At 38.9% G+C, this 19,198-nt stretch overlaps 1 protein-coding gene across 3 annotated transcripts in view; it reads right to left on the bottom strand.

Moving 5' to 3' along the window:
• LOC124795037 (transcriptional protein SWT1) overlaps positions 1-19,198 on the bottom strand; it is a 283,974-nt gene that overhangs the window by 261,367 nt on the left and 3,409 nt on the right. The window contains exon 2 of one of the 3 annotated variants that reach the window (XM_047258818.1): positions 5,847-5,912. The exons of the other annotated variants lie outside the window; for them this stretch is intronic. Coding sequence (XP_047114774.1) covers positions 5,847-5,912 — 66 coding nt within the window. The remainder of the gene's footprint in view (positions 1-5,846; positions 5,913-19,198) is intronic. 3 annotated transcript variants of the gene reach the window in all.

Raw genomic sequence — 19,198 nt, forward strand, 5'->3', positions numbered from 1 at the left:
CCTCATCTTTGTAGAAAGAAATAGCCCAAAACTGAGTAGTAGTTAACTTGGGACCATGCTGAAGTAAGCTGAGGAACAATGGTGGAGCCATGTCAGATCTAACTAAGAAACTGATGAAATATCAGTTAATAATTTGGGAGTAAAGGAGACCACTCACTGAATAGCAGAAGGGTTGAACTGCTGACAGGCACATAAAAAAGAATGTATGTCTATAATAGGGAAACATTCCACGCGGGAAAAATATATTTAAAAACAAAGATGATGTGACTTACCATACGAAAGCGCTGGCAGGTCGATAGAAACACAAACAGACACATACATACACACAAAATTCTAGCTTTCGCAACCAATGGTTGCTTCGTCAGGAAAGAGGGAAGGAGAGGGAAAGACGAAAGGATGTGGGTTTTAAGGGAGAGGGTAAGGAGTCATTCCAATCCCGGGAGCGGAAAGACTTACCTTAGGGGGAAAAAAGGACAGGTATACACTCGCACGCACACACACACATATCCATCCGTAGACAACTCAACGCTTCTGCTGTTTAGTGACTGGTCTCATTAACTCCTTCATTACTTACATTCTGCCAGAAGTTTCCTTGCCATAAGTATCATTTAATGATGGATATGTGATGGTAGTCGTAGAAGCAAATGAAGATAAACATACATGATGAGTTCAGAAACGTAAGTTGAAATATTCCATGGGAGCTGCTTAGCTTGCTGCATTCATGAGTTTGGCACTTAGTGCTATTAATTTCTCTGATTTCTAGTACTTATGATTCTGAAAAATGCTTTCCATTTATTCACTGTATTTGTGCCTTATTCCACGTACAACTGATTACAGTTATGGTTGTGTGTCTTCTAAAAAAAATTTGAACTCTACATTACATTACTTTTGGCTTCATATGCTTAACTCAGGCTACAGCATACACAGTCGCTAAATATGAGAATATCTGCTTCCACAAGAAACATCTGAGTGTCTTTCTGCAATTTTTTTCTATTATTGTTCTGGCTCTAAGTATCAGTTTAAAAATAAAACAACTTAAAAATATTATGAGAAGGAAAGTTGCTACTCACCACATAGCGGAGGTGCTGAGTCGCGGATAGGAACAACAAAAAGATTTTCACACTTAAAGCTTTTGGCCAATGGCCATTGTCAACAATAAACACACACACACACCTGCAGTCTCAGGTAACTGAAACCACACCTGCCTGAGACTCTGTGTGTGTGTGTGTGTGTGTGTGTGTGTGTGTGTGTACTGCTGACAAAAGCCATTGGCAGAAAGCTTTAAGTGAGAAAATCTTTTTGTTGTGCCTATCTGCGACTCAGCATCTCCACTATATGCTGAGTAGCAACTTTCCTTCTCATAATATTGTTAGATTCCATTCTGAATTTTCCATTGTTTGAAACAACTTAAAAATACAGTTGACGTTAATGATGACACTCTATTTAAAATATTATATCTAACTTAGCACTGAAGCACTGAAGACTACAGCTCACACGATACAATATCACAGTGCATCAGCAGGAAGGACTATTATAGAGTTCAACAGTCAACTGACAGTGAGGTCACCACACACAGTGCACAAGCTCTGGCAGGAAAAGGAAATAACCATATCCTTTTCAAATGTCCCATCGCGTATTTGCATTCATCAGTTCAAGGAAACTGGGAAACCTAAATCTTGATGGGCAGGCCATTTTTCACACATGCTAGTCCAGTGCCTTAACAACACTGTTATCTTAATCAGTTGCGATGCATCAGAGTGGCCAACTCTACTACGTTACAATTCTGTATGTACAACAGACTCATTTTAAACTGGAAATTATAACAGGATATATGCACAAAATGTAAGTATTTATGACCAAAGCAAATACATACAAAACTTGTATCTCACTACAAAACATTGCAGCACATTTTAAGCGTAATACAATGAAGAAATAACTGACAACTAAAATATTGAGATATTTCACACGTATCTTGTACTAGGTGACAGAAGGACCATTGTTGCCACAGATATTATAGATACTTACTAAAATATTATGAAAAGGATAGTCGCTACTCACTGTATAGCAGAGATGCCGAGTTGCACATAGGCATAACAAAAAAGACTATCATAAAATAAGCTTTCAGCCACCAAGGCCTTTGTCAAAAATAAATACACAAATGCAACTGCCAGAGAATGTGGCCGTGTGTGTGTGTGTGTGTGTGTGTGTGTGTGTGTGTGTGTGTGTGTGTGTGGTCTATTTCTGACAAAGGCCTAGTTGGCAGAAAGCTTATTCTGTGACAGTCTTTTTGTTGTGCCTGTCTGTGGCTCAGCGTCTCCGCTATCGCTATATGGTGTGTAGCAACCATCCTTTTCATAATATTCTACATCTACATCTACAGCTACATGATTACTCTGCAATTCACATTTAAGTGCTGGTTCATGGAATCACAATCATACTATCTCCCTACCATTCCAGTCCCGAACAGCACGCGGGAAAAACGAACACCTAAACCTTTCTGTTTGAGCTCTGATTTCTCTTATTTTATTCTGATGATCATTCCTACCTATGTAGGTTGGGTTCAACAAAATATTTTCGCATTCAGAAGAGAAAGTTGGTGACTGAAATTTCGTAAATAGATCTCGCCGCAATGAAAAACGTCTTTGCTTTAATGACTTCCATCCCAACTCGTGTATCATATCTGCCACACTCTCTCCCCTATTATGTGATAGTACAAAATGAGCTGCCCTTTTTTGCACCCTTTTGATGTCCTCCGTCAATCCCACCTGGTAAGGATCCCACACCGCGCAGCAATATTCTAACAGAGAACGAACGAGTGTAGTGTAAGCTGTCTCTTTAGTGGACTTGTTGCATCTTCTAAGTGTCCTGCCAATGAAACGCAACCTTTGGCTCGCCTTCCCCACAATATTATCTATGTGGTCTTTCCAACTGAAGTTGTTTGTAATTTTAACACCCAGGTACTTAGTTGAATTGACAGCCTTGAGAATTGTACTATTTATCGAGTAATCGAATTCCAACGGATTTCTTTTGGAACTCATGTGGATCACCTCACACTTTTCGTTATTTAGCGTCAACTGCCACCTGCCACACCATACAGCAATCTTTTCTAAATTGCTTTGCAACTGATACTGGTCTTCGGATGACCTTACTAGACGGTAAATTACAGCATCATCTGCGAACAACCTAAGAGAACTGCTCAGATTGTCACCCAGGTCATTTGTATAGATCAGGAACAGCAGAGGTCCCAGGAACACCTGGTATCACTTCAATTTTACTTGATGATTTGCCGTCTATTACTACGAAGTGCAACCTTCCTGACAGGAAATCACGAATCCAGCCGCACAACTGACACGATACCCCATAGGCCCGCAGCTTGATTACAAGTCGCTTGTGAGGAACAGTGTCAAAAGCTTTCCGGAAATCTAGAAATACGGAATCAACTTGAAATCCCCTGTTGACAGCGGCCATTACTTCGTGCGAATGAAGAGCTAGCTGTGTTGCACAAGAACGATGTTTTCTGAAACCATGCTGATTATGTATCAATAGATCATTCCCTTCGAGGTGATTCATAATATTTGAATACAATATATGCTCCAAAACCCTACTGCAAACCGACATCAATGATATAGGTCTGTAGTTCGATGGATTATTCCTACTACCCTTCTTAAACACTGGTGCGACCTGCGCAATTTTCCAATCTGTAGGTACAGATCTATCAGTGAGCGAGCAGTTGTATATGACTGCTAAGTAGGGAGCTATTGTATCAACGTAATCTGAAAGGAACCTAATTGGTATACAATCTGGACCTGAAGACTTGCCCGTATCTAGCGATTTGAGTTGCTTAGCACCCCTAAGGTATCTACTTCTAAGAAACTCATGCTAGCAGCTGTTCGTGTTTCAAATTCTGGAATATTCCATTCATCTTCCCTGGTGAAGGAATTTCGGAAAACTGTGTTCAATAACTCCGCTTTAGCGGCACAGTCCTCGGTAACAGTACCATCGGCACAGCGCAGCGAAGGTATTGACTGCGCCTTGCCACTTGTGTACTTTACATAAGACCAGAATTTCTTCAAATTTTGTACCAAATTTCGAGACAATGTTTCGTTGTGGAACCTATTAAAGGCATCTCGCATTGAAGTCCGTGACAAATTTCGCGTGTCTGTAAATTTTAGCCAATCCATCCTGGATTTTCCATTGTTAGATAGTTACAACAAACATATTTTTCAACAACAAAACTGACACAATTCACACTGTTTCTGTGGGACATTTTGAGGAAAAATGATATATTGTCAATGGAGATTAAGTGATTGACTGACTACCATTTTTCATTTCCTTACAATGATAACAATCATGAAAGGATTTCACAAAGCAGTAAATGATTTCGATCAGCCAGTGGTCATCATCAGACTAAAAACAGATGCTGCAAGTGATGACACAACATTCCTATTGTTACTTTAGGTTCTACAATACAAAGGTACTAATGCTATGTTGGCAAGACAACTGGTTGGTTGGTTGGTTGGGGAGAGTGGACCAAACAGCGAGGTCATCGGTCCTATCGGATTAGTGAAGGATGGAGAAGGAAGACGACTATGTCCTTTAAAGGAATCATCCCAGCAGTTGCCTGAAACAATTTAGGCAAATCATAGAAAACCCAAATTAGGATGGTCGGACATGGGTTTGAAACATATCCTCCTGAATGTGAGTCCAGTGTGCTAACCACTGTACCACCTCACTCAATAAAACAACAGGAATATTATAACTTGCTGCAGATGCATTTAATTTGATAATGACCAATGGCTGATTGAAACTGGCTAATCCATTGTGAAAAGCTTTTCTTGATTGTTTTTGTAAGGAAATAAAAGAAGATAATCTGTGAGACACTATCTATTTGTCACACAATGCTGAATCCAGCATGTATTGAAAGACAAGACGTTCACTAGACTGTTTCAGTATTTCAAAATACGGAGTGTCTGCAAGTACGGAAGTTTTATCTTTTGATCATTAATACCACAAATATTAGAAAATCTACTCTGTGTACTGAAAAATGCCCACTCAGAAAATTGTGAACTCTCGTCATTACTCCCAGTAACTGATTCCCATTCATGACCTCATTGTGACAGCAAAGTATTTTACTTTCAAGTCCTGCTATGCCGATCACATCTATCACTTTCAAATTCACTTAAAAAATTAAGTCACAGGACACAGTTTGCTCAGAGATTCCAAGAGCGTAAGTTCAGTCACCAAATTGGAAAGCTCTCCTGTCTTCATATGCAGCTGCAACTTTGATCTGTGAACTGCCAGACTTATATCTGAAAGTGTATCTGTCGAGTAAGGATGACTGATGAGTGTGTGAAGTTTTAGTGTTGTACAGGTTTGCCAATGATTATTTTAGGTTCTTGTTTGTGGTGTTGATGACAATGAGATAGAGAGAATGGAGAGGCCGAAACCTGGTGCTGGTACATGGCCATCTCCTTTCAAATTGCAACAAGGGCATTAACAAGTGTAATGCCCTCCTTCAACAAACAGGTGTGTTGTTTCACATACCACGACTTTCAGTCAGCACTATTTTCGAAGCATACTTCTTGTATAGCATTATTCTCTTTTATTACTGGTGCTTTCCTGTATGACAGTCTGGCACATATAGTGTACAGGAAGCTTCACAAAAGTTACCTGATCCATATCTTACAGTTTCTACGACCAAAAGTGCAATGGAAACCACACAATACTGGGACAGTAAGAGAAAATGGAAACCTGCTTGAGCAAAAGGAACAAAGATTGGTAAAGGTCTTTGAACTTTTCTGTAATCTTTGTGATGAGATACAAAAACATTACAATAACAGACTTACTCTCAGTGTCCTACACTCGGGGTCTGTGGGAGAATAACCACTCTCTTCTTCTTGCTTAATTTGCACCTAAAAAGAAAGTGAAGGAGGAAAAAGTTAAATTAAACAGTGATCTGCTTTATAAGATCTGCATATACACTATCTGATCAAAAGTGTCCTGACATCTATTAGAGCAAACATTAATACTGGATGTGTATGCCCTTAGCCTTTACGAGAGCTTAAACTAATCTGCTGAGGTTACTTCCAATGACATATCAGAATGTCTGTAAAGAAATGGTAACCTACACTTCCTCAACTGTCAAAACCAGAGATGGTAATAGGGACACTCGACAAGGCAGTCTATTTCACAAATGTTACTGTCCACAAACCATTGCCTCACAGATGCTACCTTAAGACAAGAGTGCACAGTCATGATAAAACAAAAACCACCATTTCTGAATTGCTCCTCTACTGTACGCAGTACACACTGCTGTAAAATATCTTCATACCCTAATGCTTTTAGCGTTTTCTGGAGTGCAATAAGGTGACTACAATCTAACCAACCATGAAAAACAGCCTCATACCGTAACATTACCTCCTCCTTATTTCATTTCTGGCACTACACACGGTGGCAGGAAACTTTCTCCACGCATTCATCAAACTCAAAATCTTCCATTGGAATGCAACAGGGTATAGTGTTATTCGACACTATAAAACACTCATTACAGTCATTCACCGGCCAACGGCATCACTCTTTACACCAATGTCGCTTAGCAATGAAAACAGAAAAGTGTAACTTATAAGAAGCTGCTCAACCATTACGCCACATCCTTTTTAACTCCCTACACACGGACGTTGTTCTCACTGGATTGCTAGTAGCACTTGGAAATTCTTGACTGGTCTTTCCAGCTGATTTCATGTGATTTTTTTACAACCACCCTGCGCAATGCTTGACAGTCCCTATCCATATCTGCCTGGTCTTGGTTTAGTTAAGGTCATTCCTTAGCCACTCCATCAGTCAACCTGAGCAGCTTTAGAAGGGCTGAAATCTCTCTGATAGATTAGTTATTCAGGTGACATCCAACAGCTAAATGACAAGGAAAGTCACTTAGCTCTCCTGAACCACCCACCCTGCTACTACTGCTTCTCTACTGACAATGCAATCCTTCTCCTCTCCTTTTATATGAATGGGTCTTCCTCTCAACACATCTAGATGTCAATTCTGCATCACATATGAGTGCCTGGATGCTTTGGATCGGATAGTGTAACCCAAGATTAGCATTAACAATATTGAAAACCACAGACAAGCGTGTGTGGAGTATCATTGCTTCCTCCCTTACACATTATTAGGTGTAATTACCTTTCTTACTACAAAATACTACAGTTTGGGCAATATTCCAAGTTTCCTGCAAAGGTTCAATACACTGTCTGTATTTCAAAGAAGAGTTTATTAAGTACATGAGATCAACATGTAATAACAGCTGAATACCATTTTCACACTATGTAAGTTCACAGCCAGCATCAATTTGACTAAAATCCATTTGTGTGTTAGGCCACATCATTATAAAACACCAACATACATATATAACTATGTTTAACCGTCTTTGTATAAGTCCACTTCAGTGTGATTAAACGGTGGGATTCTGGGGACATTTTGATTGCTAGGTGACTACTGACACCAGTTCTGGTATGCTACTGGACAGTTCAAATTATAGATGCCTTTGGAAGGGTAGCAGCATGGGAGGCTATTGCATATGCTACTCTGTCAGGATTGGTAGTCAACAATAAATCAGCAGCTTGCACCCTGGGATTGTGTTTTCCCACAGCAAGATGTCGAAGTTGCATGGCAGTTGTCTTGTGGCCACTTGCTTGTAAATGCTGAACCCAGGTACTGTGGATCTGCTGACTGTTGAACAAATGCAGCTCGTTGGACTGGGATTTCTGGCAGCAGACTATAGGTAACTTGTAGCCATCTTCCCTGCTCATGCGGTCAAGACATTATTTCAATAGCCTCTCTTATTTCCTGCTGCTGCATCCACTATTGCTGAGCATGTATACAGTGTTCTTGAAAACTGATAGATTGGCCACAGTCCTGGTGATGCTCAGTTACTTGAGATTCCTGTGTTCCCCCAACTGCACATATCAACCATACTCCAACAAGCTAGTATTAATCAGTCTCTAGTTTCACCATCATTGACTTTGCTGCATTCACACAGAAGTTCGTGAATGCCTGAAGCTTGGAGAATATCTACAGAATCCTTCACAGACCTCATAAGACCCCTGATCTTGTGGACATTGTGGGACATTGGCCTAATTCTTCTGCAAAGCAGCACTGTGCCTTCACAATCACTAATGCCCCTCAAACAGGAAAATGTTCTTCTATTCCTTTGTCTGTTTTATCTTTGCTGTACCTCACAGTTCGCTGCATGTTCTTATTTCCATAACCAAACAACAAAATATTGTCTGGAGCATAACTTTCATGTTACACCTGATACTGAACATATCTCTTGCATGCACTCCGAAAAAACCAATCTGAGCTATTTATTCAAAGCTGACTGAGAGCAGTCAAAATCAGACAAGTACACTTCACTGAAGTGGAAAAAAGTGAATTGCAATAGTTGACAACACATTATATCTTGCAAAGGAAAAATTATAGCGGATTGAATGAAATGCTAAAACGTTTTATAGTGATTTGCTTGTGACATAGTACTAGACACATGGGTAGTTGATTTCTTGAATTTAACTGACATGATAGGTTAATTATGGCTTTTTGATGTTCAGTAGTGTAGTTACCAGTGCCATAACTGACAACAGTCTGAGACAAACAAGGTTACAATGCCTAAAATCCAATGATGATGATGTTGTTGTTGTTGTTGTTGTTGTTGTTGTTGCTGTCTTCAGTCCAGAGACTGGTTTGATGCAGCTCTCCATGCTACTCTATCCTGTGCAACCTTCTTCATCTCCCAGTACGTATTCATCTCTTGGACTCCCTCTACGATTTTTACCCTCCATGCTGACCTCCAATACTAAATTGGTGATCCCTTGATGCCTCAGAATATGCCCTACCAACAAATCCCTTCTTCTAGTCAAGTTGTGCCACAAATTTCTCTTCTCTCCAATTCTATTCGATACCTCCTCATTAGTTATGTGATCTACCCATCTAATCTTCAGCATTCTTCTGTAGCACCACATTTCAAAAGCTTCTATTCTCTTCTTGTCTAAACTATTTATTGTCCATGATTCACTTCAATACTTTCAGAAACGACTTCCTGACACTTAAATCTATACTTGATGTAAACAAATTTCTCTTCTTCAGAAACGCTTTCCTTACCATTGACAGTCTACATTTTATATCCTCTCTACTTCGACCATCATCAGTTATTTTGCTCCCCAAATAGCAAAATTCCTTTACTACTTTAAGCCTCTCATTTCCTAATCTAATTCCTGCAGCATCACCCGATTTAATTCGACTACATTCCATTATTCTCGTTTTGCTTTTGTTGATGTTCATCTTATATCCTCCTTTCAAGACACTGTCCATTCCGTTCAGCTGCTCTTCCAGGTCCTTTGCTGCCTCTGACAGAACCACAATGTCATCAGCAAACCTCAAAGCTTATATTTCTTCTCCACGGATTTTAATTCCTACTCCAAATTTTTCTTTTGTTTCCTTTACTGCTTGCTCAATATACAAATTGAATAACATCGGGGACAGGCTACGACCCTGTCTCACACACTTCCCAGCCACTGCTTCCCTTTCATGCCTCTCGACTCTTATAAGTGCCATCTGGTTTCTGTAAAAATTGTAAATAGCCTTTCGCTCCCTGTATTTTACCCCTGCCACCTTCAGAATTTGAAAGGGAGTATTCCAGTCAACATTGTCAAAAGCTTTCTCTAAGTCTACAAATGCTACAAATGTAGGTTTGCCTTTCCTTAACCTATTTTCTTAGATAAGTCGTAGGTCAGTATTGCCCCACGTGTTCCAACGTTTCTATGGAATCCAAACTGATCTTCCCCGAGGTCAGCTTCTACCAGTTTTTCCATTCGTCTGTAAAGAATTCGTGTTAGTATTTTGCAGCTGTGGCTTATTAAACTGGTAGTTTGGTAATTTTCACATCTGTCAACACCCGCTTTCTTTCGGATTGGAATTATTATATTCTTCTTGAAGTCTGAGAGTATTTCGCCTGTCTCACATTTTTGAAAAATATGTAAAAAATCAGCCAACCGGTTGCATAGGTTTTCTATATACCTTGACCAGGTTTCGTCACCTCTAAGGGTGACTTTATCAGAAGGTAAGGTAATTACCTAAAATGAATATGTCATTTTAGGTAATTACCTTACCTTCTGATGAAGTCACCCTTAGAGGTGACGAAACCTGGTCAAGGTATATAGAAAACCTGGGCAACCAGTTGGCTGATTTTTTACATTTTTTCAAATTTGTGTATACGGTTGCTGGAAACATCAGCCATGTTCAAAGTTGTCTCATACATCTTGCTCACCAGATGGTAGAGTTTTGTCAGGGCTGGCTCTCCCAAGGCTGTCAGTAGTTCTAATGGAACGCTGTCTACTCTCAGGGCCTTGTTTCGACTCAGGCCTTCCAATAATCAGTCAAATTCTTCACGCAGTATCATATCTCCCATTTCATCTTCACCTACGTCCTCTTCCATTTCCATAATATATTGCCCTCAAGTACATCGCCCTTGTAGAGACCGTCTATATACTACTTCCACCTTTCTGCTTTCCCTTCTTTGCTTAGAACTGGGTTTCCATCTGAACTCTTGATATTCATACAAATGGTTCTCTTTTCTCCAAAAGTCTCTTTAATTTACCTGTAGGCAGTATCTATCTTACCCCTAGTGATGTGTGCCTCTACATCCTTACATTTGTTCTCTAGTCATCCCTGCTTCGCCATTTTGCACTTCCCGTCAATCTCATTTTTGAGATGTTTGTATTCCTTTTTGCTTGCTTCATTTACCGCATTTTTATATTTTCTCCTGTCATCAATTAAATTCCATATCTCTTCTGTTACCCAAGGATTTTTATTGGCCCTCGTCTTTTTACCTACTTGATCCTGTGCTACCTTCATTTGTCTCTCAAAGCTACCCATTCTTCTTCTACTGTATTTCTTTCCCCCATTCTTGTCAATCATTCCCTAATGCTCTCCCTGAAGCTCTCTACAACCTCTGATTCTTTCAGTTTATCCAGGTCCCATCTCCTCAAATTCCCACCTTTTTGCAGTTTCTTCAGTTTTAATCTACAGTTCATAACCAATAGATTGTGGTCAGAGTCCACATCTGCCCCTGGAAATGCCTTACAATTTAAAACCTGGTTCCTAAATCTCTGTCTTATCAGTATATAATCTATGTCATATCTTCTAGAATCTCCAGGATTCTTCCATGTATACAACCTTCTTTTATGATTCTTAAACCAAGTGTTAGCTATAATTAAGCTATGCTCTATGCAAAATTCTACCAGGCGGTTTCCTCTTTCATTTCTTCTCCCCAACCCATATTCACCTACTACGTTTCCTTCTCCCCCTTTTCCTACTATCGAATTCCAGTCACCCATGACTAATAAATTTTCGCCTCCCTTCACGATCTGAATAATTTCTTTTATCTCATCATACATTTCATCAATATCTCCGTCATCTGCGGAGCTAGTTGGCATAGAAACTTGTACTACTGATGGCAAAAAATGGTCTCTCCCATTTTTTTCTCACATTCACACTTAGTCACACAAATGGTAAAATTGTTAATTTAGATTCTGTAAAAAATAATGTTAAAACCTGTATATCCTGCTGAAAAAAGGATAAAACAACTTTTCAGGAAAAATGGCTTGTCTTACTGATTGTTTAGAGTATAAATAAATGAACCGGCCTGGGAACTGCTAAAATTACCCAACTACCAAACCAAGAATTCCAGACATAATACAAGATCTCAAAGCCTATATGACATTTGTCTCATCGTCTGCTAAAATGGACAGCAGATAAGTATCATCATGCATACACATTAATTCTTGCAGATAACAAAATAGCAACCAGCTGCTTATAATAAGGGTATTTAAAATCAAACACTGGAAACTCCAGGTTGGAATGTCAATAACATAAGGAAAAGATTGACTGCTACTCACTGTAAGGATGACATGCCGAATTGCAGACACAACAAAAAGGCAGTTACACATTAGCCATGTTGTAACAGTCTGCAATTCACCATGTCATCTTTAATGGAGCAGCAATGTACCTTTTCCTTACAGCGCTGTTACTGGCTTCAAACAAATAGGTCCATCATCAGATGGCTGTTCACAATAACATACATATCTGTTGTTGTTTACATTAGTTTTCACTTTTATTTCCCCCCCCCTGCTTAAAATTTCTTGGGGTTGTGGTGCCGCCAAAAATCCACGTCATTACATTGCAATGCTGACTGTCTGTGTTCATGTAGTAGTGAAGACTAGATGAAGCACTTATTCTGATATATGCACATAGTGTAAGGCATGCGCATGTGTGCACGCACACACGCATGCACACACACACACACACACACACACACACACACACACACACACACACACACACCAAGTCTAAAGATTTTTTGTACTTGTAACACTTCATAATGACTGGTTGTTGTTTTCTTCTTTGCAATAATTAATCTGTATTTCGTACAGATCCAAAATCTCAAAAATTCAGTTTTGGCAAAACAGCAAGCATCATTTACCCTAGACACTAAATCAGCTGTATTCTTCATATGACACACACAGTGACCCATATGTGGAACAAGAAGATAGGTTAGATGTTTTGCTCATCTAGAAGTCACTCACTGAACCATGTTCACAGTGGTCACAGGGACATCATTATCTTGAATGTTTTGGACAATGTGTAAAATGTTACAGGGATAGGCACCTAAATAAAGAGATTTTTTTACCACACACTCTTTCAATGATGACACCTTGAGAAGCTTCAAGTCTCATCATTATTCTTGAAGCTGGCAGTTTTCTATCAGCTGGGAGTCTGTTCACTTCATCAACAGCAAATGAACTTAACAATGTTTCCTTAACTTTGAGGATATTTCCTCATTGTAAAGCCTAGTTGTCAACAACACTTTGCCTTCAAACATTTATTAACTGATGACATGGACCTGAAAAATTGGGGGAATTCTTGCAGCTGCTCAACAGTATTCATGACAGCATTAAGTTCACAATGGAAGTAGAAAAAGCTGGTGTCTTGTCCTCCCTTTAACATATGCATGCACCAAAATTCAATGAGTGTATCAGTTAAATGTGTATAGAAAATCCACACATATAGACCAACATATCTAGACTCTCAAACACTATTAATTGATACATAATCACCCAATTTTGAGGACTCTATAAAAGACGGTAAAAATGACCATAGATCGCTGAAATTTTCCACAAGAACTGAGTCACCTTCGAAAATTCTTCTGTGATAATGGTTACGAACAACAAAATACATCACAGACAATTTTTAGGGAGATCTATTTGCAGGGCATCATCAGGGAAAAAAGAAAAGAGCTTGCATTCTTGCCAGTTTATGGATCAGTAACAAGAAAAGTTAGCCAGTTCTAAAAGAAGCACAGCATTACATCTGGATTCAGGTCTTCATCAGAAGCATGGAAATTTTGATGTCTATGAATTGCTCTGCACATATTAAACACTTTGTGACAGAACAATAATACACTGTTTAGACCTCACATACTACACAGCAATACCAGTAGATCGGATAAGGTATCTGCATCTAATCTACAAAAATAAATCAGTTATTGCAGAAGATGCTTCAGAAAAAGGATACATGATTGTATTCAATGACACTATCCTGACATATGAGTATTATGGAAACACTCTCAACAAGCATGGAGAATTTTGGTTCAGTACAGCTTGGGATTTGGCCATCACGAGGTTGAAAAGATAATGACAGAGGCGTGATGAAAACATTGTCTAACTTGGTACTGGACCACACACCTCTGATGTTATGGCCAATAGCACACGTATATAATGATGAAATCACCAACCACATGGCTGTCTGTCAACAGTTGGCAGGAGGCCACAGAGCAGTTGGCTGGAAGCTTGTGGAAATTTAATCACTTGTCATGAAAACAAACAAGAAGATTAATCTCTTGGCATCTGCATTTACTGTGTTATTTTTATGGTTTCACATACGGTCTGCCAGAATGGCAGGAAAGTGCCTTCTGCCCCTCTTTCAAAGGAAGTGAGAGATTTCTAGATGGTTGGGACACTTACAACCATCCGATACCTCTGTTGAACATTTTGAGAAGCATTATCACAACTAAACCACAATCTTTAGGAAATTTCATGCAATGAATTGTTGACTTCATTCTGTTCCAAAAGTATCTACATCTAATGCACATTCAGTTGTTCAGTATTGAAACGACAGAAAACCAAACACGAGGTACAAAACCCTTGTTAGACATACAAGACAATTATAATTGAAGCTCTAGTTTCAAAATGCTGTAAAAAAAAATAAAAACAACCTACTGCCCAGAATGATGTCAAATTTGAAGGAAGAAATGTTATGGAAACACAAAATACTAAACAAAAATGTTGCCACTTGATGGTGCTGTAAGAGGCAGAATACACAAAACAAAAGATGTGGGGTACATGGCTGTTCCTCTGTTCGCATCTTATATGCTCATCATGACTGTCTCAATGCAGCATCCTGAATTGCTGGTAAAGCCTTTTTTATAAGAAAGGCACCAGCAGCTCTGCAGAAGTTCCAGACACTCAAGGATACAAAAAAGGCATTGATCCAAAGTCTGCCATGGGTCTGGAGAAAACGATTATGAAATTCGAAAATATAGGATCTGTTGAAGTGCAGTATGGCAGAGGGAGGAAAGCAATTTATCCAACATCAGTAAATGTGGTCACAGCACTGGAGGAGGGGTCGAGCGGTGGTGTGCAAACATGCAGTGCACAGGAAATTGCCCGAAATTTGGACATGCCTGTGAGTATGGTAGATAAAATTCTATCAAGCATCCTGCATTGCTATCCCTTTACCCATATTCAAGTGTTGCTTCACGCTGACCTGCCAGTACAACAAACATTTGCTCTAGAATTTCTTGCTCACATGGAAGTGGACAATGAATAAACATGGAACATTCTGTTGACAGATAAAGCCCATCTCCATCTCCAAGGATACTTCAATACACAGAACTGCAGAATATGCGCAATAGAAAACCCACTCACACATCAATCAGTAATGATTTATTCTGCAAAGTTCACTGTGTGTTGTGGGAAGAAGGCATTGTTTATCGTAAGGCCATATTCTTTCGAGGAGATGGATCCTGCAGGTCCTGTTACCTGCACCGTCAGTGGTACACGCTACAGGAGTCTTTGGCGGACTAACATTATTCTAATCCTTCAACAGACTGGATGGGTGGGTACGATCATTTTTATGCAAGCTGGCACTCTTCTGCACATCGCACAGCCAGAAAAGCAGGTGCTGCAGAGGCATTTTGGAAATGCTAGAATTAACAGCTGTCATTTCCCTACAGCTGGGCCATCCAGATCATCTGATCTTAACCTCTGTGACTTCTGGCTGTGGGGTTATCTGAAAAATGTTACCTTCAAAGCTCCAATTACAAATGCTGAATGTGACCCATGGAACATCCCAATCTGTTGTGGAACATGCTGTTTCTTGATTTCAACTTGTGGCATGAAACTGTGGGCAGCATATTGAACAGGTTTTGTGCCAGTCTCACCACAGTTGAAAACCAATTTCATTGTTGTTTTTATGCTGGTTTTGGCCTCAGGACAGTTAAAAACTGATTTTTCCCATCCGATGCCATTGTGGATGAGTTTACCTCACCAACAATGGCACGACTGTTGAATGCCGCAGTCATGCACATTGCACAGTATGGTTGGCTTAATGTGCAACTCACACCGTAGCCATCATATTGCAATTCATGTCATTTGTAGCTGAACCCTGTTACATTATAATGCTTATAGTGCTATTTAGTGGGAAAACTTTTGTGAAATTTATTTTGTTTCAGTATTTCTCCCTTCTTCAATAATATTCCATACAAATTTGATGTCATTCTGAGCAGCAGTTCCTTTTTTACAGTGTTCTGAAACTGAAATTTTAATTATAATCAAGCAGTGTAAGATACACAATGATGTGTTTATAGTGTTGACTAAATTTTTAAAGCCAGATGGTAAAATAGTCCTCTGAAGTAAAGTGTAACATCAGTCATTAACTGCTAAAAGAAAGTTTTGCACCTGCTGGATATCTGCAAACACATGTAAGTTTAGATTTACGTGAATGAGTCATATTTATCAAACTGAACTCTGATGCTGGCTAACATGCAATACCATGTTCCTCCAAACTCCATGTATTGTCACAGGCTTGGAGCCATCTTTGTATGTTGTCTATAATGTGGTCAAGATGTTGCTGCTCAACCACATCCCACTCTTTGACAGCAATAAGAACAGACTGAATTAAGATGGCGGCTCGGATGAGCGACCCGAGTGCCGAAGATTAATGTTGTCTAAGGTCAATATGACCTATCGACGCCACATGGTTTTTTTTTTTTTTTTTTTTTTTTAAAAAAAAAATCCAGAAAGTTAATTTGGTTGTTCTGTTCTCTTTCAATTGTGAATTTTATATTTTTATGTATATTATTGATGTCCGAATGGAGTTTTTCAATTTTTGTTTGTGGTTCATCTATTAAGCAAAGGATGTCATTCACATAACTCAACCAATATAATATGTTGTATTCTTTTGCTATTTTTGTGAAAATGATCTGTTCAATGTGGTTTACAAAAATATTTGCTAAGGCTCCTGAAACTGGGACCCCATTGGTAATCCATCTTTTTGTAAATAAAATTCATTAATGAATTGGAAGTAATTTTGTTCTGTTATGAGCTTTATTAATGTGCGTATTTCCTTAATGTGTTCATCAGGGAGTTGACCACAAGTTTTCAGGTTCTTATCTATGACTTCCATTGTTTCTGGTACTGGTACGTTGGTGAGATGAATTCTTACGTTTTTTTCAATGTATTGTTGTTTGTCTATCAGTACTACTGTGTTCCCCTTGTCTGCTTTTGACGTGATAACATTTTCATTTTGAAGTTTTCTCCTAAGTTTTCTGAGTGTTGCAGATTCTGTTGTTGTTGTTTTTGTGTTTTTATACTGGTTATTATATTCTGGATTTCTTTTTTTTACTAGTTCTCTAGTTAGTCCAATGTTGACACTGCTGTTTTCATTCCCACCTTCCCTTGTCAAAACACTTTCTGCTTCTATAATTAGATTTTCTAAGTAATCTTCATCTATTTCTTAATTTACATTGTATTATACGCCTTTTCCAACAGCTGTCTTTCTGTACTGTTTAAGTGTGTGTCAGTAACGTTCAGAAAAAGACAAGGCGAAACGTGTATGGGATAAATAAATTAAGTAGCAGCAGGAAAAGGTAGTTTTATTTACAAAACAAGTATTTATATGCTTGCTGCGGAGGATGGCCACACAAACAAACTTGTGATGTTAATGTAGTTTATTATCAATGTTTGGGTTGTGTTGTAAGCTGAAGTTACTGAGGATAGATTGATTGGTGGGTATCATCGAGTTTGTTCTATGCTATTTCAGTGAGGGTAGGTTTTTAATTACACCAGGATGAGTGTATTTTGGTTTATTGGTATCATGGACATCATTTCAGTGATTCATATAAAGTTAAGTTTCAGATGACAGTTTTGGAGTGATGTGTGATTTTGTGCGAGCTATATAGGTCAAGTGAAATTTCCAAAACCAGTTTATACTATTTACATTTATTGAGGTTTTGAGAATTTTTCTGCATTCTGATTGCTGGATTTTTGCGCAAGTTTTTGTTTTGATTATGTCTTTAATACTAGGAATGACATATGTGCATACATCAATACTTGGCACTGACATGTGGACGGAACAACAAATCCACCCACATCTGCCAAAGGCCCATTGGTATGCTGAGAAGTGAGCTCCTAAAAGCAGCTCACCTGGAGTATGTAATGAGAGAGAGTTTTTGAGGATCATTGTCATATTGAAATTTAACTATGGCTGCCAATGACACACCTTTACAGATTCCACCTCATACCATTGTCATATTGCAACTATGGAGAGCTCCAGGACATTAATAAACACCATCTTCAGCTGCATTCAATGCAGAAGGGAATCCAACTGGCTGATTACATAACTTGTCCCGCTGCACCAAGTGCTTAGCTCTCAGGTATTAATCCACTTGTTTATGAAGAATTTATTTAGACATTTATAAATTACTTTATAAATTTACAATGCATTATAAATTTTACATTTATAAATTACTAGTGGAAATTGTTTTAAAAGTTGGAATTAAACTGTTACCTGTTAAGTTTTAGTATGTGCCACGTGTGTGTGTGTGTGTGTGTGTGTGTGCAAAATCTGAATTGTAATGTAAGAGGCCAATGTATTTGTGTCTGTATTATTTTGTTTTAACTGTCTGTGAAATGCATTTTCTGGATTATTCAACTTGGAATTTTTAAGACACTGTTTGTTTGGCCTGGCTGTTCAACTGAAGGCCAATAAATAAATAAATATTTAAAAAAGGTCACACACTTCTGTCAAGGGCTCTCTTATGTTGAATATTGAAGCTGCAGTTACTACTGGACAGTCATCTAACAGCAAACAGGGCAGTATGCCAACAAGGTGTCACATTTGTAGCAGTGAGGCACAATAAATATGCAGGTGAGTTCTCATCCACAGCACTCGTGGCATAATTGATACCCAGGAATCATTTCAACCACAGCAGTGAAAGATTAAGGACACAACGGCCTACAGAAAAGGAAGTAATGGACAGGGGTGAGGGGGGAAAGTAATAGTATAACACTAATCAGTATAAGCAGGAGCAACTACTAAGAATGGAATTGAATGCATAACATTCAGTCTCCCCCACCATCCCACCAAAGTGTACAGAGCACTTGCTATCTGGGATCCTTCACAACGTTTTCTTTGAAGAAGCCAAGCTGGCACTTAACAAGCTTTGCTCAGAAAAATGATAAGCACTCTATAACAGGCCACATACCTGCAATCTTTTCAATACATTGGAAGAAGAGAAATGAGTCTGTAATAGAAGGTGGTTTATTTATCTCCAGTTTCATAGACAGATGTTACAACAGCTTTTTAAGTCTGTCAGAAAATTTGCTCTGAGCCACTGACTGATTACAAAAGTAGATGAAGGATAATCCTATCAATCTGGTAAAAGATACGATTGCAGCAAGCAGAATTACTAATTTTTAGTGACCTACCCAATTTTTTAATCTCCTTTGGCTTTGTATACCTGAAACCAGGTCGACAGAAGCATCCGATCCCACACGCCGGCTTTGACCCATGACGTAAGGGTGTTGTT

Source organism: Schistocerca piceifrons, chromosome 4 (assembly GCF_021461385.2).
Source record: "Schistocerca piceifrons isolate TAMUIC-IGC-003096 chromosome 4, iqSchPice1.1, whole genome shotgun sequence".
NCBI lineage: Eukaryota > Metazoa > Arthropoda > Insecta > Orthoptera > Acrididae > Schistocerca > Schistocerca piceifrons.